This window comes from Scomber scombrus, chromosome 17 (genome assembly GCF_963691925.1).
Source record: "Scomber scombrus chromosome 17, fScoSco1.1, whole genome shotgun sequence".
Classification (NCBI taxonomy): domain Eukaryota; kingdom Metazoa; phylum Chordata; class Actinopteri; order Scombriformes; family Scombridae; genus Scomber; species Scomber scombrus.
The window spans coordinates 1584862-1607330 of NC_084986.1; the positions used below are offsets into that span (position 1 = coordinate 1584862).

Consider the following 22469-nt stretch of genomic DNA (forward strand, 5'->3'; position numbering starts at 1 on the left):
AATCCTCCTTTAAATAGATTTCCTCACCGCCTCCTTCTAGCTTCTGTTAAACAAACTTTTACTTCAGTATTTTATGCAGCTGGAGAGAAGAAACACCTACAAAGTTCAACTCTATTGTCAGTATACATGTCTACAACAGAACATTGACTTGTCATTCCAAGATGCAACTTCCTCAAATCTAAAACAACTAGTATTTAATCCCTTACTAGTTTGTACGACTCGTTGGATGAACACCTTGGGTATCAGACGTGTTCGTAGCGTTTCCAAACAGCATCTCTTGGAGGATCGAGTATGAAGTTGGTCGACATAGCGAGTCGGGAGATAATCGTTAAATATGTGGCTAACGTCACGTATTGTCAGATAGTCTCCTCTGATTGGCTTTCATAGAGTTGGACTTGGTTGTTCATACAAAACAGGACTTGAGATAGAAGTTCAGATCCTCCTGTCTGATTGTCATTAAAAAATGGAAGGAAAAGAAGACAGGGAGGAAAGATGGAAGGACGGAAGGAAGGATGGAAGGAAGGGAGGAAAGATGGAGAGAAGGAAGAAAGGGAGGAAGGAAGGAAAGAGGGAAAGGAGAAAGGAAAAGAAGACAGGAAGGAAAGTGGGCCGATTCTGGTCCTCGGGCCTCATGTTTGACATCCCTGTCTTAGATGGATGGATGGATGGATGGATGGATGATGGATGGATAGATGGATGGATGATGGATGATGGATGGATGGATGGATGAGAGGATGGATGGATGGATGATGGATGGATGATGGATGGATGATGGATGGATGGATGGATGATGGATGGATGATGGATGGATGGATGGATGGATGGATGAGGGATGGATGATGATGGATGATGGATGGATGGATGGATGATGGATGGATGATGGATGGATGGATGATGGATGGATGAGGGATGGATGATGATGGATGGATGGATGGATGGATGATGGATGGATGGATGGATGGATGGATGGATGATATGGATGGATGATGGATGGATGATGGATGGATGGATGGATGATGGGATGGATGATGGATGGATGGATGGATGGATGGATGATGGATGGATGATGGATGGATGGATGGATGGACCTACAAGTTCAACTCTATTGTCAGTATACTTGTGTACAAGATGCAACTTCCTCAAATCTTAAAACAACTAGTATTTAATCCCTCACTAGTTTGTACGACTCGTTGGATGAACACCTTGGTATCAGACGTGTTCGTAGCGTTTCCAAACAGCATCTCTTGGAGGATCGAGTGTAAAGTTGGTCGACATAGCGAGTCGGTAAGATAATCGTTAAATATGTGGCTAACGTCACGTATTGTCAGATAGTCTCCTCTGATTGGCTTTCATAGAGTTGGACTCAGTTGTTCACACTAAACGGGACCAGTTCAGATCCTCCTGTCTGATTGTCTGTTTTGGAAAGGTGTGACGGGAGAAGGATTTAAAGTCTCTGAAGATTTGAATTTAAAGCTGGAAACTTTCACATAAATGAATCGCAGCTTTTTAACGTCTCTGCAGGCCGTCACATCGTCACGGCAACGTCCTCAAACTCACTGATGGTGTTTGATTGATGAGCAGGCGAGCTGTCACGAGCGAGGAGGGAATAGAGGAGGGTCGGGGGAGCGAGGAGGGGGAGGAGGGAGGGGGGGGGAACAATCAGGCTCTGATGTGATGACTACAACAAGAGAGTATTCATCTCAATTAGACGTTAATTACCATCAGCAGAGAATATACGGCTCAAACTGTCCTGGCAGAGCTTCATGACCTCATCTAAAGATGTTTATTCTCAATTAATACAACATTTCATGCTGAGTGATTAATCCACATCACTCCACTTATGTAAGGAAGGAGGAAGGAAGGAAGGAAAGAAGGTGGGATGAAGGAAGGATGTGTGTGATTAATCCACATTGCTCCGCTTATGTAAGGAAGGAAGGAAAGAAGGAGGGAGGGAGGAAAGAAGGAGGGGAGGAAGGAGGGAAGGAAAGAAGGTGGGAGGAAGGAACGATGTGTGTGATTAATCCACATCGCTCCGCTCCGAGTTTTCACACTAACAATGGGTTTTATTATCTTCTGCATATGTAGATCAGGAAGGAAGGGAAGGAGGAAGGAAGGGAGGAAAGGAAAGAAGGAAGGAAGGAAGGTAGGAGGGAGGGAGGAAAGAATGAAGGAGGGAGGGAGGTAGAAAGGGAAAGAGGAAGGGAGGAATGAAGGATGAAGAAAGTAAGGAAGAAGGAGGAGGGAGGAACAAAGGAAGGGAGGAAGGAAAGGAAGGAGGGAAGAGAAGAAGGAAGGAAGGAGGGAGGAAGGAAGGACAGAGGAAAGAAGGAAGGGATGAAGGTGGGGGGAGGAAAGAAGGAAGGGAGAAGGAAAGGAAGGAGGGAGGGAGGAAGAAGGAAGGGATGAAGGTAGTGGGGAGGAAAGAAAGAGAGAAGGAGGGAGGGGAGGAAGTAAAGGAAGGAGGGAAGGAAGGAAGGAGGGAAGGAAAGAAGGAGGGAGGGAGGGAGGGAGGTAGAAAGGAAGAATGTGTGGTGATTAATCCACAATGGGTTTTATTATCTTCTGCATGTAGATCAGCTGGTTTCCTGCATATTTCTGAGACATTAGTGTGTAAATCAGATGTTTTTTATATTAATTGTTGAAATCTTCTCATCATTTCACCACAAACTGTCTGAATCAGGGGATCCATTCACACACATGAAGGAATATTGAGTTTCCCCTGAAAGCGAAGCAGCTGAGGAACGATCCTGCCGTCGTTGTTATTGCTTCATTCATTGTTCTCTCTGCATCGTTACTGCTGTTATTCCATAAAAAACTAACCCTAACCCTCCTGTTGTCCTCCAGTCAAGGAAGGAAGGGAGGGGAGGAAGAAGGAAGGGAGGGAAGAAGGAAAGGAGGAAGGAAAGGAGGAAGGGACGAAGGGAGGAAGAAGGAAGGAAGGGAGGGAAGAAGGATGGAAGGGAGGAAGAAGGAAGGAAAGGAGGGAGGGAGGAAGGAAGGGAGGCAAGGAAAGAAGGAAGGGAGGAAAGAAAGGAAGGAAGGAAATGACGGAGGAAGGAAGGGAGGAATGGAAAGTAGGAGGGAGGGAGGAAAGAAGGAAGGAGGGAGGGAGGTAGAAAGGGAAAGAGGAAGGGAGGAAAGAAGGACAGAGGAAAGAAGGAAGGGGAGGAAGGTATGGGGGAGGAAAGAAAGAGGGAAGGAGCGAGGGAGGGAGGAAAGAAGGAAGGGATGAAGGAAAGGAATGGAAGGAGGAAAATAAGGAGGTAGGGAGGAAGGAAAGAAGTAGGAAAATAAGACAGGATGGAAATATGGAAGGAAGGAAGGAAGGGATGAAGGTAGGGGGGAGGAAAGAAAGAGAGAAGGATGGAGGGAGGGAGGAAAGAAGGAAGGGAGGAAGGAAGGAGGGAAGGAAAGAAGGAAGGGAGGGAGAGGAGAAGGCAGGGAGGGAAGAAGGAAAGGAGGAAGGGATGAAGGGAGGAAGAAGGAAGGAAGGGAGGGAAGAAGGATGGAAGGGAGGAAGAAGGAAGGAAAGGAGGGAGGAGGAAGGAAGGGAGGCAAGGAAAGAAGGAAGGGAGGAAAGAAAGGAAGGAAGGAAATGACGGAGGAAGGAAGGGAGGAAAGGAAAGTAAGATGGAGGGAGGAAAGAAGGAAGGAGGGAGGGAGGTAGAAGGGAAAGAGGAAGGGAGGAAATAAGGAAAGGAGGAAGGTAGGGGGGAGGAAAGAAAGAGGGAAGGAGCGAGGGAGGGAAGAAGGAAGGAAGGAAGGGATGAAGGTAGGGGAGGAAAGAAAGAGAGAGGGACAGAAGGAAGAAAGAAGGGAGGAAGGACAGGAAGGAAGAAGGAGGGAGGGAGGGAGGGAAGGAGGAAGGACAGACCGAAGGAAGGAAGAGACGAAAGAAGGACAGAGGAAAGAAGGAAGGGATGAAGGAAAGGAAGGAAGGAAGGAGGGAAGAAAAGAAGGAGGGAGGAAGGAAGGAAGGAAGGAAGGAAGGAAGGAAGGAAGGAAGGGAGGGGTCATTTGACCCGGAGGACAACATGCTAAATCAAACCCAGTGAGAGCTGCTGGTGTAGATGTAAAGCTCCCTGCTGTTTTCAGTCCTGCAATAAAGAGCTTTGTTTTTTCCACACATGATGAAACATTTTATGATGTTGGTTGTTTTTATTAAAATGAAAAAAAAAACCTCTCCAAACCTAAAGCTGTGACTTATGACTTCCATCAAACGGCTGCTGTGAAATTACCGCCGACTGTTAGTGAAGCTAAACGAGTGCTAACGGCTAAACGTCTCGTCTGAAGTGCCTTTAAAAAGCAGCAGGTCGTGATATGTTGTCATGGTTTCTCCCAGCATGCATTGCTGTAACGCCGCCTGGTAGTGATGTCTGGGGAGGAATTTTACTCTGTGTGTCTCCTCTGAGGTTTTAACTTATAACCTCCTCTCCTCCTTTAATCAGCTGGTTTTAGAGGAAAAAAGAAGAGGAAGGAGGGAGGGAGGGAAGGAAGGAAGATGGAAGGAAGGGAAGGAGGGAGTGAGGGAGGGAGGGAAGGAAGGAAGGAAGGAAGGAAGGAAGGAAGGAAGAGAAGACAAGAAGGAAGGATGGAAATATGGAAGGAAGGAAGGTAGGAAGGATGGAAGGAAGAAAGAAGTAGGAAAATAAGACAGGATGGAAATATGGAAGGAAGGAAGGAAGGAGGGAGGGAGGAAGGAAGGAAGGAGGGAGGGAAGGAGGGAGGGAAGGAAGGAAGAGAAGACAGGAAGGAAGGAAAGATGTAGGAAAATAAGACGGGATGGAAATATGGAAGGAAGGTTTTTGCTTTGCTTGGTTTTAACCACTTCTCTTTCCTCGTCTTGTTTTACAGCAGAAGAGAAGAATGTGCAGAACGCTGTTTTATCCTCAGTGGAGCAGCTTGGAATCAACACCTGTCTCAGGTATGTGAGGAGCTTCTTCTCTTCTTTATTCATCCCTTCTTCCAGCCGCAGAGCTTCGCTGTGTACTAACCCTGCAGGTCATATTCTCTCCAGCTGCTTTTAGTAACTACAGAATACACAAAAACTGGCCCTGAAACACTCGACCGCTGCTGACATTTCAGAGCTGGAACACTTTGACACTCAGATGCATAAAAGTGTTCTCTCTCTCTTTATCTCTCTCTCTCTCTCTTTTATCTCTCTCTCTTTTATCTCTTTTATCTCTCTCTCTTTTATCTCTCTCTCTTTTATCTCTCTCTCTTTTATCTCTCTCTCTTTTATCTCTCTCTCTTTTATCTCTCTCTCTTTTATCTTTCTCTCTTTTATCTCTCTCTCTTTTATCTCTCTCTTTTATCTCTCTCTCTCTTTTATCTCTCTCTCTTTCTCTCTCTCTCTTTTATCTCTCTCTTTTATCTCTCTCTCTCTTTTATCTCTCTCTTTTATGTCTTTTAATCTTTCTCTCTCTTATCTCTCGCTCTTTTATCTCTTTTATCTTTCTCTCTTTTATCTCTCTCTTTCTCTCTCTCTCTTTTTCTTTCTCTCTTTATCTCTCTCTCTCTTTTATCTCTCTCTCTTTTATCTTTCTCTCTTTTATCTCTCTCTTTTCTCTCTCTCTCTTTTATCTCTCTCTCTTTTATCTCTCTTTATCTCTCTCTCTTTATCTCTCTTTATCTCTCTTTTTATCTCTCTCTCTTTATCTCTCTCTCTTTTATCTCTCTCTCTTTTATCTCTCTTTATCTCTCTTTATCTCTCTCTCTTTCTCTCTCTTTATCTCTCTCTCTTTATCTTTCTCTCTTTTATCTCTCTCTCTCTATATTTCTCTCTTTTATCTGTCTCTCTTATCTCTCTCTCTTTTATCTCTCTCTCTCTTTTATCTCTCTCTCTTTAATCTTTCTCTCTTTTATCTCTTTTATCTTTCTCTCTTTTATCTTTCTCTCTTTTATCTCTCTCTCTCTTTTATCTCTCTCTCTTTTATCTCTCTCTCTTTAATCTTTTCTCTCTTTTATCTCTTTTATCTTTCTCTCTTTTATCTCTCTCTCTCTTTTATCTCTCTCTCTTTTATAAAGTCAGGCTCATCTATCGCTCAATTTCTTTTTTACTGATATTCATGTTTTCATCTTTGTGTTCAGTCCTTATAAAAGCTGCAGCAGAAGAGAGGGAGGAGGGAGGGAGGAGGAAGGAGGGAGGGAGGAAAGGAAGGAGGGAGGGAAGGAAGGAGGGAGCGAGGGAGGGAGGGAGGGAGGGAGGAAGGAGGGAGGAGGGAAGGAAGGAGGGAGCGAGGGAGGGAGGAAGGAAGGAAGGAGGGAGGGAGGGAGGGAGGGAGGGAGGAGGGAGGGAGGGAGGGAGGGATTGATGGATGGAGGAAGGAAGGAAGGAGGGAGTGAGGGAGGGAAGGAAGGAGGGAGGGAGGAAGGAAGGAGGGAGGGAGGGAGGGAGGGAGGAAGGAAGGAAGGGAGGGAGGAGTGAGGAGGGAGGAAGGAGGGAGGAAGGGAGAAAGGGAGGAGGGAGGGAGGGAGGGAGGGGAAGGAAGGAAGGAAGGAAGGAGGGGAGGAGTGAGGAAGGGAGGAGAGAGGGAGGAAGGAAGGAAGGGAGGAGTGAGGGAGGGAAGGAAGGACGGAGGGAGGGAGGGAGGGAGGAAGGAAGGAAGGGAGGGAGGAGGGAGGGAGGGAGGGAGGGAGGAGGAAAGACAAATGGAAGGAAGGAAAGAGAAGACAAGAAGGAAGGAATGAAATAAGTAGGAAAATATGGAAGGAAGGAAGGAAGGAAGGAAAGAAGGAAGGAAAGAAGGAAGGAAAGAAGGAAGAAAGGAAGGAAACATACTGATGTCACCTGCAGCTTATTATAATAAAGACACAAACATGTGAAGGAATGATTCCACTAAACTATAACAACAACCAGAGGAACTAAATCAGAGAGTATTTATTCAGCTTTCACCACCAACATGAACTCATTTAACTCATTTACTGGGAAAAACTGTGTGTAGTGTAAATATGTCATTTTAACTCACCTGTAAACTCTCATATGCAGGTTTACTGTTGCTGCTGTTAGAAATGATGTTATTGTGTGATCCTGCAAGGTTGTTTTTGCCACTTCCGTCCCTCACAATTACAAATAAAATGATTTTTTTTGTGAACAGAAAGTAGAAAAACACAAAGAGAGAGAGAGATGAGAGAGAGAGAGAGAGAGAGAGAGAGAGAGAGAGAGGAGAGAGAGAGAGAGAGAGAGAGAGAGAGCGAGCTAGAGAGAGAGAGAGAGAGAGAGAGAGAGAGAGAGAGAGAGAGAGAGAGAGAGAGAGAGAGAGAGAGAGAGAGAGGAGGTTAAAGTGAAGATGTTTCCTAGTGTTGCTTCTCTGAAGGACGGCGGCCCACACGCTTCCTCTGCAGACAGGATTTTACATTTAACCCTCCTGTTGTCCTCGAGTCAAGGAAGGAAGGAAAGGTGGGAGGAAGGAAGGATGTAATGGAGGGAGAAGGAAGGAAGGAAGGAAAGGAGGGAAGGAAGGAAGGAATGAAGAAAGAAGGAAAGAAAGGAGGAAAAAGGAAGGAAAGGTGGGAGGAAGGAAGGAGGGAAGAAAAAGGAAGGGATGAAGGAGAGGAAGGAAGGAAGGTAGGAGGGAGGGAGGAAAGAAGGAAGGAAGGGAGGAAGGAAGAGAGGAAGAAAGGAAAGAAGAAAGGGGATGGAGGAAGGAAAGAAGGAAGGGAGGAGAGAGAGAGGAAGGAAAGAAAGAGAGAAGGAGGGAGGGAGGGAGGAAGGACAGACGGAAGGAAGATCATCTTACCAACCCATTAGTCTCAAACCAGTGATGATATGTTAGTTCTTCTCGTATAAAGTTAACATCATTCTCTCTTTTCTCTCTGCAGGTACGGCAGCTTCCTGAAGCTCCTGACAGACGACGCTGCTTCTGATCTCACGCTGCTCATGAAGCACATGAAGATGTTTCTGTCCACACAGAGAGTTCAGACGTCTTCAGAGCTCAGTATCCTTTTCTTAAATATTCACTTTTATAATATTAAACTCAAATTTACACAAAAATGCTCAGAAATAGTGATGGTTTGTGTGGTTTATATTTTATAAACAGCAACATGAATGTAAAGTATTAAAGCAGCAAAAATAAAACAAGAGAATAAATAAAAAAGTAAGAACACAAGATATAAAAAAAACAATAGTAATAGTAGTAAAAGAAATATAATAAAAGAGTAATAAGCGTTGAATAATAATAATATACCTGAGTTTGATGCATAGACTGTATATAAGAAATGGACGTAACATCCGTGACGTCACCCATTGGTTTGTGGACTGCTGCTCGGAGGCCAATAGTATCGGATCTGAGCAGCGCCATCTTGAAAATTCAGGTGCATGCTGGGAAAAATAAAAACAGGGATTCTACTTATATGGGCATCAGGAGGAGCATGAGGCGCCCTCCTGAACCTGTGAACCAATCAACCTGTCAATCACCACGTAGCCACGCCCTAATGCATACCCTGCTTTATCGTCACATATAAAATCAGGGAGGCCAAAATGTCCCAAATGAACATCATACTGCATTGAAGAAGGCTTTAAACTAGCGATTGAGACCATAAACACATTTTGAAAACGTTTACTGAGGTTAGAAATCAAGTGAGAAGTTGGTGAATTCTCCATTGACTTGTATAGAGACGGAAGTCCTTTTGACACCAAAACGGTCGCCCCCTGGTGGCCTTTTGATAGAATGCAGTTTAAGTTACTTCCACGTTGGCCGGAGCTCCCCGCCTGATTTGATGTTGTAACTTTATGCAAATACACATTTAAACAGATATAAACTCTTTTCTCTGCATCATCTCTTCTTCCTCTGAGCTGCAGATAGTGTCCGTCTGTCTGATCAACACAAAGCTGATAAATATAAATCCTCACTCAGCTGTTCTTTGTGTGTGTCGGACAGTGAAACATGAAACCAGCGAGCAGAGATGTGAGATAAGAGCTCGATGACATTTCCTTTGTCTGGTAAGCTTGATGACATTTGAGCCGAGATGCGAGAAAAAAGTTTTAAGATCTTTTTTTTATGTTTGGATGTTTTATAATAATGTGTTAATGTATTAATGTATTCAGGTTTATCACAGAAATGTCAGAGATAAGCTGCTGATGATGCTCAGAAAAGCTTCTTCATGTTCAAACTGAAGCTAAAATATAACAGAAGTTAATCTGAGTTTGATGTGAAAGGAGGAAGGAAGAAAGAGAGGAAAGAAAGATGGAAGGAAGGACGGAAGGAAGGACGGAAGGAAGGAAGGAAGGAAGAAAGAGAAGACAGGAAAGAAAGATGGAAGAAAGAAAGGAAATACAGAAGGAAGGAAGGAAAAAAAGAAGGAATGAAAGACAGACGGAAGGAAGGAAGCAATGAAAGACAGAAGGAAGGAAGGAAGGAAGGAAGCAATGAAAGACAGAAGGAAGGAAGGAACGTTCCTTCCTTCCTTCTGTCTTTCTTTCCTGGAAGGAATGAAGGAAGGAAGGAAGAAAGAGAGGAAAGAAGGATGGAAGGAAGGAAGGAAAGAAGGATGGAAGGAAGGAAAGAACGAAGGAAGGAAGGAAGAAAGAGAGGAAAGAAGGAAGGAAGGAAGGAAGGAAAGACACAAGGAAGGAAGGAAGGAAGTAATGAAAGACAGAAGGAAGGAAGGAAGGAAGCAATGAAAGACAGAAGGAAGGAAGGAAGGAAGCAATGAAAGACAGAAGGAAGTAATGAAAGACAGAAGACCAAATAAGATAGAAAACTTCTTAATAATAAATATTAGTGTGTTTAGTTTGTGCAGCTCATTCTTCACACTGCTCCAAACAGTAAACGGAAGGAAGGAAGGAAGGAAGGAAGGAAGGAAGGAAGGAAGGAAGGAAGGAAGGAAGGAAGGAAGGAAGGAAGGAAGGAAGAGCTCATTCTTCACACTGCTCCAAACAGTAAACGGAAGGAAGGAAGGAAGGAAAGAAGGAAGGAAGGAAGGAAGGAAGGAAGAAAGAGCTCATTCTTCTCACTGCTCCATTAACTAACGTCTGAGTGGATTCCAGCTAAACACAGTTAAATGTTCTCAGTATTCGGAGGCAGCAGCTCAGCAGGGAAACATAAACAAAGCAGACTGTCGGCAGCCTCGGGTTGTTTTCTCCTCTTCAGCCACTTTGTGATTTGTTTTTTTTTTCCTCCTCTCCAAATGAATCGCTCCTCTCTTCTCCTCGAGCTGCATATCAGCGCTGTGATTGGCTGCCAGCAGGGCTCCGACCAAATGATCAGCAGCTCCACAGGTCCAATAAATACTCTGAAATGTTTGAAAGTTTAAGTAAAGAAAGCAGTTTTTCTTTTTCTCTTCATTATAGTTTAAAGTGTTCGTTACGATGCAGAGCTGCAAACAGCCAGAGAGCATTAAACTGCAGAGCTGCAAACAGCCAGAGAGCATTAAACTGTAGAGCTGCAAACAGCCAGAGAGCATTAAACTGCAGAGCTGCAAACAGCCAGAGAGCATTAAACTGCAGAGCTGCAAACAGAGAGCATTAAACTGCAGAGCTGCAAACAGCCAGAGAGCATTAAAGCCCATCAATCACCTGATATACAAATATAAACATCTAAAATACAAAAACAGCTGATTATCCTGCTGATAGACGTCTGGGGAGTTCTCTGGATGCTTAGGAACTATTATACAATCAAGAAAGAGAGGAAGGGAGGAAGGAAGGAAGGAAGAGAGGGAGGGAGGAAGGAAGGAGGAGAGGAAGATGGAATGAAGGAAGAAATGAAGAAAAGAAGAAAGGGTAGAAGGAAAGAAGTATGGCAGGAAGGAAGGGAGAGAGGAAGAGAGGGAGTAAAGAAAGATGGAAGGAAGGAAGAGAGGAAAGAAAGATGGAAGGAAGGAAGAGAGGAAAGAAAGATGGAAGGAAGGAAGGAAAAGAGGAAAGAAAGTAGGAAGGAAGAGAGGAAGAAGGGGAGGAAGGAATGAAGGAAGAGAGGAAAGAAAGATGGAAGAATGTCGGGTGTTTTGGGGTTAATTGACTGTCAGAGCTTTTACTTGTTGTAGCATCAGTGTCACTTTAAATGAAACAGTGTTTAATTGATCTTATTCTAGCAGGTTAATAACAGTCCAGTATATAGTGTGATAACTGATCTTCTCCTCCTGGAAGCGTTGTGTCTCTTTAACTCGACCCTGCAGCTTCTCATCAGGACGGATATCCGGGTCACGACTGGTTGACCTGCACAGTTTTCCTCCTGACGGCCGGAGACGTTCAACAGTCTCTACGTCTGTTACTGAGCCTCTCGTCTCTGCTCACCTCCGCTTTCATCTGGCCGGCGAGGATCCATTCCTCTGTGAGTAGAAACACATGTACAAAAGACTTAGAGATGTTTTTGAAATGACATTTACACCAAAAGTAAGACTGAATGCTCCTGAAAATGTCAAATGGTGTAACCACAAAAGAATGATAAATATTAACCTTTGTGTCGTCCTCCCAGGTCAAATTGACTGTCTGTTTTGATTGTTCCTTCTTTCCTTCCTCCATCCCCCTTTCTTCCTTCCTTCTGTCCTTCCTCCTTTCCTTCTTTCTTCCGTCCTTCCTTCCTTCTTTCCTTCCTTCCCTCCTTCCTTCCTCCCTCCATTCCTTCCTTCTTCCTTCCTCCTTTCCTTCTTTCCTCTGTCCTTCTTTCCTTCCTTCCTCCCTCCTTCCTTCTTTCCTCCCTCCCTCCTACCTTCCTTCCTTCCTTCCTCCCCTTCCTTCCTCCTTTCCTTCTTTCCTCTGTCCTTCTTTCCTTCCTTCCTCCCTCCTTCCTTCTTTCCTCCCTCCCTCCTACCTTCCTTCCTTCCTCCCCTTCCTTCCTCCTTTCCTTCTTTCTCCCTTCCATACTTCCTTCCTCCATCCCCCTTTCTTCCTTCCTTCTGTCCTTCCTCCTTTCCTTCTTTCCTCCGTCCTTCCTTCCTTCTTTCCTTCCTTCCCTCCTTCCTTCCTCCCTCCATTCCTTCCTTCTTCCTTCCTTCTTTCCTCTGTCCTTCTTTCCTTCCTTCCTCCCTCCTTCCTTCTTTCCTCCCTGCCTCCTACCTTCCTTCCTTCCTCCCCTTCCTTCCTCCTTTCCTTCTTTCCTCTGTCCTTCTTTCCTTCCTTCCTCCCTCCTTCCTTCTTTCCTCCCTCCCTCCTACCTTCCTTCCTTCCTCCCCTTCCTTCCTCCTTTCCTTCTTTCTCCCTTCCATACTTCCTTCCTCCCTCCCTCGGGAGGACGACACGAAGGTTAATGGAGCAGCAGAAAGGAAACACATGAATAGATGAAGATGATGAAGATGATGAAGATAAATCAGTGAAACACAAACAGGAAGTGAACACAGGAGAGCAGCAGCAGGATGAAGATGACAGAAAGTAATAAAAGGAGTAAAACTGAAAGGAAGAAGAAGAAGTAAAGTCTGAAATGAAATGAAAGTCTAATTTAAATCATTTAAACTATGACAGAGGAGAGAAGTGAGGAGCCTGGATCAGATCATTTCACCTTAAAGACAATTACAGACCTGATGTGTGTTCGGAGATGAAGAGGATGAATCTCTGCTCAGCGCTCGATTCAGTCAATGTTCCTCAGGATGGGAGAAAATCATTAATCCTCCTGTTGTCCTCGAGTCAAGGAAGGAAGGAAGGAGGGGAGGAAAGGAGGGAGGAAGAAGGAAGGGAGGAATAAGGAAGGAAAGGACGGAGGAAAGAAGGAAGGAGGGAGGGAGGAAGGGAGGAAAGGAAAAGAGGAAGGGAGAAAGGAAGGAAAGAGAAGGAAGGGGGAAGGTAGGGGGAGGAAAGAAAGAGAGAAGGAGGAAAGGAAGAAGGAAGGAAGGAAGAAGGAGGGAAGAAAAGGAGATGGAGGAAGGGAAGGAAGGGAGGAATGGAAAGAAGGAAGGGAGGAAAGAAGGAAGGTAGGAGGGAGGGAGAAAGGAAAGAAGGACAAACGGAAGGAAGGAAGGAAGAAAGGAAGGGAGGGAGGGAGGGAGGAGGGAAGGAAAGAAATGAAGGAGGGAAGAAAAGGGGATGGAGGAAGGAAAGAAGGAAGGGAGAAAATAGAGAAGGAGCGAGGAAGGAAGGAAGGAGGGAAGGGAGGACGACACAAAGGTGAAGAATCAGAGGAAACTTTCAAACAAACACATGAAGCAGCATCACACTGAGCTTCATGTGTATCTGTGAACATGGAGGCAGACGCGTTAAAGATAATCTGAAGTTAAAGATAATCTGAAATTAAAGATGTTGTGGTTTCAGGTTCATGTTCCCGTTGAAGCAGCAGCGTCGGGTATTCCTCCTGTTTACTGGAGCACGGCTCACTATGTGGAGATGCTGCTGAAAGATGAACTTCCTCTGGTCCAATCAGCCTTCAGGATGTCTGGATTCACTCCGTCACAGGTAAGCAGAGTGGGATTATCTACAGGTACACAGAGGCTCACCTGCAGGTACACAGAGGCTCACCTGCAGGTAGACAGAGGCTCACCTGCAGGTAGACAGAGGCTCACCTACAGGTACACAGAGGCTCACCTACAGGTACACAGAGGCTCACCTGCAGGTACATAGAGGCTCACCTGCAGGTACACAGAGGCTCACCTGCAGGTACACAGAGGCTCACCTACAGGTAGACAGAGGCTCACCTGTAGGTACATAGAGGCTCACCTGCAGGTACATAGAGGCTCACCTGCAGGTACATAGAGGCTCACCTGCAGGTACACAGAGGCTCACCTGCAGGTACATAGAGGCTCACCTGCAGGTACATAGAGGCTCACCTACAGGTACACAGAGGCTCACCTGTAGGTACACAGAGGCTCACCTGCAGGTACATAGAGGCTCACCTGCAGGTACATAGAGGCTCACCTGCAGGTACATAGAGGCTCACCTGCAGGTACACAGAGGCTCACCTGCAGGTACACAGAGGCTCACCTGCAGGTACATTGAGGCTCACCTGTAGGTAGACAGAGGCTCACCTGCAGGTAGACAGAGGCTCACCTGTAGGTACACAGAGGCTCACCTGCAGGTACATAGAGGCTCACCTACAGGTACACAGAGGCTCACCTGCAGGTACATTGAGGCTCACCTGCAGGTACACAGAGGCTCACCTGCAGGTAGACAGAGGCTCACCTGCAGGTACACAGAGGCTCACCTGCAGGTACACAGAGGCTCACCTGTAGGTACACAGAGGCTCACCTGTAGGTACACAGAGGCTCACCTGCAGGTACATAGAGGCTCACCTGCAGGTACATAGAGGCTCACCTGCAGGTACACAGAGGCTCACCTGCAGGTACACAGAGGCTCACCTGCAGGTACACAGAGGCTCACCTGCAGGTACATTGAGGCTCACCTGTAGGTAGACAGAGGCTCACCTGCAGGTACACAGAGGCTCACCTGCAGGTACATAGAGGCTCACCTGCAGGTACATTGAGGCTCACCTGTAGGTACACAGAGGCTCACCTGCAGGTACACAGAGGCTCACCTGTAGGTACACAGAGGCTCACCTGCAGGTACATAGAGGCTCACCTGCAGGTACATAGAGGCTCACCTGCAGGTACACAGAGGCTCACCTGCAGGTACACAGAGGCTCACCTGCAGGTACACAGAGGCTCACCTGCAGGTACATTGAGGCTCACCTGTAGGTAGACAGAGGCTCACCTGCAGGTACACAGAGGCTCACCTGCAGGTACATAGAGGCTCACCTGCAGGTACATTGAGGCTCACCTGTAGGTACACAGAGGCTCACCTGCAGGTACACAGAGGCTCACCTGTAGGTACACAGAGGCTCACCTGTAGGTACACAGAGGCTCACCTGCAGGTACATAGAGGCTCACCTGCAGGTACATAGAGGCTCACCTGCAGGTACACAGAGGCTCACCTGCAGGTACACAGAGGCTCACCTGCAGGTACACAGAGGCTCACCTGCAGGTACATTGAGGCTCACCTGTAGGTAGACAGAGGCTCACCTGCAGGTACACAGAGGCTCACCTGCAGGTACATAGAGGCTCACCTGCAGGTACACAGAGGCTCACCTGTAGGTACACAGAGGCTCACCTGCAGGTACATTGAGGCTCACCTGCAGGTAGGCAGAGTGGGATTATCTCTGGATTACAGTCAGATCTCAGTAATCATCATGAGATATTTGTCTGTAAATTAAAACACAAACTCACAGAATAATACGACACTAACAGTAGCTCAGCATGATCTCAGGTTCTGTGTGTTCTCTAATATATATATATATTTTCATATTTTAACCCTTTAAATTTAAACTGAACCACATGGACACTAAACACACATCATTGACTCTTATATATAGTCAATGATATGTAGTTTATTCAGAAGCTGCATGATAACAAGAAGACACTTAATGTTTCTATTAGACTGAAAACACTGAAATAAACTTCTGTATCATTTCTCACATTTACAGTCAGCTGATAGATTTTATTAATATTTAAAAACAGCTCAAAAACCTTTTAAATGTTTTATTTTCAGAAGAAGTCACCTGCAGTTCATCAGTGATTATAGTCTGTGATTCTGCAGCTTTCAGGGTGTTTAATGCACATTTAGAAGCTGAGTGAATTTTAACTCTGTAATATTGTTTAATAGTCTGAACCAGAGTTCACTCTGCTGTTAAACTGAGTTATTTAATATTATATTTATTTATCATCACTCTGTGGAAATACAGACACTACAGCTGCAGATTTTTATAGTTTAAATAAAATAATTCACATTTTTATAAGAAAGATAATCTGCAAATAATATTAAATACATTTCAGATCTGTGTGAGTTCAATATTTAAACTAATGTTTAATATAGAATATATTATAATAATCATTTACATTTATAATAGAAAACACACAGAAAATCAGTCATATTTTCCATTTTGTTCACTCAGCTGTTAAACTTTATTATTTTATATTATATGTTCATTATCGAGCAGAAACTGAACTAAAGCTGCAGATTTTTATAATTTAAATAAAATAATTCACATTTTGTCAGAAAGCTTTAAACTTTAATCACATGACACACAGTGAAGATCTGTGTGAGTATAATATTTAATCTAATGATGTTAAATATAGAATAAATTATAATAATAATTTACATTTATAATATAAAAACACTCAGACAGACGGAAGAAGCTTCAGTTTGTGTCTTATTTAAATGTCTTTGTCATATTTTCCTTCACAGATCAATAACAGACAGTCATGAATATTGATGGAGGGAATAAAAAAAAAGCAGATTTTAGATTAAATGTGTTGGATTCAAACTTTCCTGCATCAACATTTTTCTGATTAACCTTCGTGTCGTCCTTCCAGGTCAAATTGACCACGTCTGTTTTGACTGTTCCTTCTTTCCTTCTTTCTTTCTTTCCTTCCTTCCTTCTTTCCTCCGTCCTTCATTCCTTCCTTTACTTCCTTCTTCCTTCCTCCTTTCCTCCCTCCCTTCCTTCCTTCCTTCTTTCCTCCGTCCTTCATTCCTTCCTTTCCTTTCTTCTTCCTCCCTCCTTTCCTCCTTTCCTTCATTCTTCCTTCTTCCTCCCTTCCTCCCTTCCTCCCTCCTTTCCTTCTTCCTTCCATCCTTCCTTCCTTCTTCCCTCCCTCCCTTCCTTCCTTCCTTGACTCGAGGACAACAGGAGGGTTAAATGTGTTGGATTCAAACTTTCCTGCATCAACATTTTTTCTGCTTAATGAATGTTAGTGAATCTTATAATAACATAATAACAGAGCCTCTAAACTAAATATAAAACCTTCCTCTTTTATCTGCGTTGACTTCAGTTGACTTTAAATAAAACTTAAAGCATTTCTTTGACATTGAATCTTTACTCTGAGATCGTTTCTCTCAGACTAACAAACGAGTGCAGACTCTTCTTCTTTTCTTCAGCTTGAATCCTCTTAATGTTTGATCCCGTCTCCTGCAGCTGACAGTCTGAAGCTCACATAATGCAGCGATGGCAGCGGCAGCCGTGCTTATACGACATTTGCATCAAATCTGTGAAGTCGCTTTAATACGTTAACATTCAGATCCTTCAAGGCTCATAATAAAAACCTGTTCTTCAGCTCTATCCCTAAAAGTTAAAGCTTTGAAAGGCTGACACAGCACAGCGTTATCCACCTGTGTGTGTGTGTGTGTGTGTGTGTGTGTGTGTGTGTGTGTGTGCGCGTTTTTCTATCCTGGTGGGGACCCGTACATCCATGACGTCATCCATTGGTTTGTGGACTGCTGCTCGGAGGCCAACAGTATCGGATCTGAGCAGCGCCATCTTGAAAATTTCAGGTGCATGCTGGGAAAAATAAAAACAGGGATTCTACTTATATGGGCATCAGGAGGAGCATGAGGCGCCCTCCTGAACCTGTGAACCAATCAACCTGTCAATCACCACGTAGCCACGCCCTAATGCATACCCTGCTTTATCGTCACATATAAAATCAGGGAGGCCAAAATGTCCCAAATGAACATCATACTGCATTGAAGAAGGCTTTAAACTAGCGATTGAGACCATAAACACATTTTGAAAACGTTTACTGAGGTTAGAAATCAAGTGAGAAGTTGATGAATTCTCCATTGACTTGTATAGAGACGGAAGTCCTTTTGACACCAAAACGGTCGCCCCCTGGTGGCCTTTTGATAGAATGCAGTTTTAAGTTACTTCCACGTTGGCGTCATTTCAGAGGACCGGAGCTCCCCTCCTGATTATTAGATGCAGTGTTAATGGTTAGGGGTTTCAATCCAACATTTGTTCAAACACTGCATATGAATTGTACTGTGGCTAACAGTGATGTCAATTGTATGCTAATAGGCGTTAGCATATTTCAAGTCATTTTTTTGTTCAAACAAAATTATGATGAATTTAGGAGTTAAAATTACGTCTCTAGACCCTTTAGAAAGGCTGGAACCCAGTCAGGGGTCCCCACGAGGTAGTAAAAACAGGTGTGTGTGTGTGTGTGTGTGTGTGTGTGTGTGTGTGTGTGTGTGCACAGTTCAGAGCCTCAGTTTGAGCTTCTCTCTGTTTTTTGTCACTTTTAACGTGAACAACAAAGCGAGACGCTGTGAATGTCTTCCAGGAGGGACGTGCTATAAAAAGAAAAGGGCTGTCTTCCTCATTTTAATACAATATCACTTCTTCTTCTCTCTTTCTGTGGAGGCCTGCTGCAACATATTCAACTTTTAAACATATTTTTATACGTTTAAGTAAAGATGTGCTCTCATGTAAATGGATCCACATTTATTCAGTCGCTCTCTTTGATCGAGAATCCTGCTGCTTGTTTAAAGACTTTTTTTACGATTGATTTTATGATTTATTAATGATTTGTAATGAATGCATGTATGAGTTATTCTAGATTTCGCTTCCTTATTTGTTATTAATGCAAAGCAGCAATTTTTTCCACTTTTTTTTTGCACCATGAGGAGAAAAAAAAAGTTTTTCAGACTCATCTGATATGAAAAGAAACATTTAAATTGGTTCATTCAGTGTTTCGTGGTTTATTAATCGTGTCGTCCTCCCGGATCAAATTGACCCCGTCTGTTTTGACTGTTCCTTCTTTCCTTCCTTCCTTCTCTCTTTCCTTCCTTCCTTCTCTCTTTCTTTCCTTCCTCAATCCCCCTTTCTTCCTTACTTCTGTCCTTCCTTTCCCTTCCTTCCCTCCTTCCTTCCTCCTTTCCTTCCTTCTTCCCTCCCTCCTTTCCTTCTACCTTCCTCCCTCCCTCCTTTCCTTCCTTCTTCCTCCCTTCCTCCCTCCTTTCCTTCTTCCTTCATTCATCCCTTCCTTCCTTCCTTCCTCCCTCCATCTTTTCCTTTCTTCTTCCTCCCTTGCTTCCTCTTTCTTATTCCTTCCTTCCTCCCTTCCTTATTCCTTCCTTCTTCCTCCCTCCTTTCCTTCTTCCTTCATCCCTTCCTTCCTTCCTTCCTCCCTCCATCCTTTCCTTCCTTCTTCCTCCTTTCCTTCTTCCTTTTGATGTGAATTTTCGATTTTGGCGCCATTTCCACCATTTCCACGCCTCGTATTTTAACAAACTCTTCCTACAGATTTCACCCGACCGACTTCAAATTAACTCAGTGTCATCTTCAGACCTTGGAGATTAAAAGTTATTAAAATATTTTGCCTCTGTTATACCTGGCAGCCGTGGCATTGCGGCGAATTTCGGTGTTTCATTGCGGAGAAGTTTTAACAGGAACAATCAGTAAAATCTCGTTTAGTTCATCAGACTGTTATAAACCATAGTCAGATGTTTAACTTACAGACTTGGTTGAGTAAGTTTTGCTTTGAGTCTTTTCATAGTTTCAGTTTCTAAACTATAAATCTGTGGAGGGTTCATTGAAAGGTTGATTTCATCACTAACAGCTGAGGTGAATTATCAGCTTCACACTTCAAACTGCTGCAAAGTTTCATCACTAACATCAAAATCTAACCTCACATATATAATCCTCTTCTTCTATAAAACCTTTCTTTTCTTTTCTTCTCTTTTCTTTTCTTTACTTTACAATATTTCTACACATGTACACTGAATATATTTGGCACTGAATGGACTGATTTCATATAATTTGTGGATATTGTGAGTTTACAGGCTCCAGATTTTCTGCTACTGTCATGTTTTATAATATTTTGGGTTGTTTTTGTGTGTGTGTGTGTGTGTGTGTGTGTGTGTGTGTGTGTGTGTGTGTGTGTGTGTGTGTGTGTGTGTGTGTGTGTTACTACTGTTACCATGGAGATTGTAGTTTTCTATTCATATTTTGGTGTGTAACTAAGTAAGCAGCAAATAGACGAGTAGTACTTTGTGCTCTTTTAACCCTCCTGTTGTCCTCGAGTCAAGGAAGGAAGGAGGGAAGGGAGGAAGGAAAGGAGGGAGGAAAGAAGGAAAGGAAGGGAGGAATGAAGGACGGGAGGAAGGGAGGAAGAAGGGAGGAAGGAAAGGAGGAAGGAAGGGAGGAAAGAGAAGGAAGGAAGTGAGGAATGAAGGACGGAGGACAGAAGGAAGGAATGACGGAGGGAGAAAGGAAAAGAGGAAAGGAGGAAGGAAGGGAGGAAAGGAAGAAAGGAAGGGAGGAAGGACGGAGGGAGATTTTAGAAACATTTAGAAAAGATGATGAATCAGACTCTACAGTATAAAATGTAAACATTTATGAAGCTGATTTTGGTGTTTTTAAACCATATTTTTAAACTTAAATTGGAAACCAGCCAAATAAATAAATAAATACCAGATTCCTCACTAACAGTATAAATGTGTTCCTGTCAGTGTGGAGAGCTTTCAAACAGCTCTCAGACCTTCAGGTTTAGTTTTTAAACATCCATAATGTTCTAATATTTTCTCCTGGAAAGAAGAATATAAAAAGGTTTTTTTAGACAGTTAGTTGAGTTACGGCTCGGCTGGTTGTTGCATTATTGATTTTTAGAATATTTTAAAGAAGCTCTGCTCAAATAAAACCTGCAGAAAATATTCACACAACTAACTGTTCAATATTTTAGAGTCTCAGTTTCATTCTTCAGTTTTTTTCTCCTGATTTCAAGTTTAAAGTCTGAAATGATGAGTGTGTCATTATATTTAGATTATTGTGCTTCAGTTAATGTTGTTATAATTTCATTTATTGATTTTTTTAACCCTCCTGTTCTCCTCGGGTCAGTTTTTACCCGCGAGGACAACAAGTGTTAACTCAACAATGAGGTTTAGTTTCATTTAAATGAGGCCATAGCTGACCATAATTTCTCTCTCTCTGTCCACAGATGTGTCTCCACTGGCTGACTCAGTGTTTCTGGAACTATCTGGACTGGACTGAGATCTGCCACTACGTCTCCACCTGTGTGCTGATGGGTCCGGACTACCAGGTCTACATGTGTGTGGCTGTTTTTAAACACCTGCAGCCTGAAATCCTGCAGCGCACTCAGAACCAGGAGCTGCAGGTGTTCCTCAAGGTGAGAAACTGAAGAGTAACACACGCACGCACGCACGCACGCACGCACACATTCACACACACACACACGCACACACACACACACACACATCTCAGCTGAAGGAAGTAACACACGCACGCACGCACGCACGCACGCACACATTCACACACACACACACGCACACGCACACACACACACACACACACACATCTCAGCTGAAGGTGAGTAAATGTTAATTATTCTGCTGAAGAACATAAAGACAGTCAGATACTGATGCAGCTTCAACAGCTGTCTGTACTTCAAATATGAATTAATAATAATATAATATTATATAATATTAATTATTAATTAGTATTGAGAGGTATTGAGAGGTATTGGGAGGTATTGAGAGGTACTGTGATGTATTGAGAGGTATTGACAGGTATTGACAGGTATTGGGAGGTATTGGGATGTACTGGGAGGCATTGAGAGGTATTGGGAGGTATTGAGAGGTACTGTGATGTATTGAGAGGTATTGACAGGTATTGGGAGGTATTGGGATGTACTGGGAGGCATTGAGAGGTATTGGGAGGTATTGGGATGTACTGGGAGGTATTGAGAGGTATTGGGAGGTACTGGGAGGTATTGACAGGTATTGAGAGGTATTGACAGGTATTGAGAGGTATTGGGAGGTATTGGGAGGTACTGGGAGGTATTGGGAGGTATTGGGAGGTATTGGGAGGTATTGAGGGGTACTGGGAGGTATTGAGAGGTATTGGGAGGTATTGGGAGGTATTGAGGGGTACTGGGAGGTATTGGGAGGTATTGAGGGGTACTGGGAGGTATTGAGAGGTATTGGGAGGTATTGGGAGGTATTGAGGGGTACTGGGAGGTATTGAGAGGTATTGAGAGGTATTGAGAGGTATTGGGAGGTATTGAGGGGTACTGGGAGGTATTGAGAGGTATTGAGAGGTACTGGGAGGTATTGACAGGTATTCGGAGGTATTGACAGGTATTGAGAGGTATTGGGATGTACTGGGAGGTATTGAGAGGTATTGGGAGGTATTGACAGGTATTGAGAGGTATTGGGAGGTATTGGGATGTACTGGGAGGTATTGACAGGTATTGGGAGGTATTGGGAGGTATTGAGGGGTACTGGGAGGTATTGAGAGGTATTGAGAGGTATTGGGAGGTATTGGGAGGTATTGGGAGGTATTGGGAGGTATTGAGGGGTATTGGGAGGTATTGGGAGGTATTGAGAGGTACTGGGAGGTATTGACAAGTATTGGGAGGTATTGACAGGTATTGAGAGGTATTGGGATGTACTGGGAGGTATTGAGAGGTATTGGGAGGTATTGACAGGTATTGAGAGGTATTGGGAGGTATTGGGATGTACTGGGAGGTATTGACAGGTATTGGGAGGTATTGGGAGGTATTGAGGGGTACTGGGAGGTATTGAGAGGTATTGAGAGGTATTGGGAGGTATTGGGAGGTATTGGGAGGTATTGAGGGGTATTGGGAGGTATTGGCAGGTATTGGGAGGTATTGAGGGGTACTGGGAGGTATTGAGAGGTATTGAGAGGTACTGGGAGGTATTGGGAGGTATTGAGAGGTATTGACAGGAATTGGGAGGTATTGGGAGGTATTGGGAGGTATTGAGAGGTACTGTGATGTATTGAGAGGTATTGACA

At 44.0% G+C, this 22469-nt stretch overlaps 1 protein-coding gene across 1 annotated transcript in view; it reads right to left on the bottom strand.

Moving 5' to 3' along the window:
* The window catches only part of LOC133997998 (gap junction Cx32.7 protein-like), a 4820-nt gene extending 4512 nt beyond the window's left edge, over positions 1 to 308 (bottom strand). The window contains 1 exon segment of the mRNA XM_062437737.1: positions 249 to 308. Within this exon segment, the coding sequence (XP_062293721.1) occupies positions 249 to 308 (60 nt within the window).
* Positions 309 to 22469: the final 22161 nt, after the last annotated feature.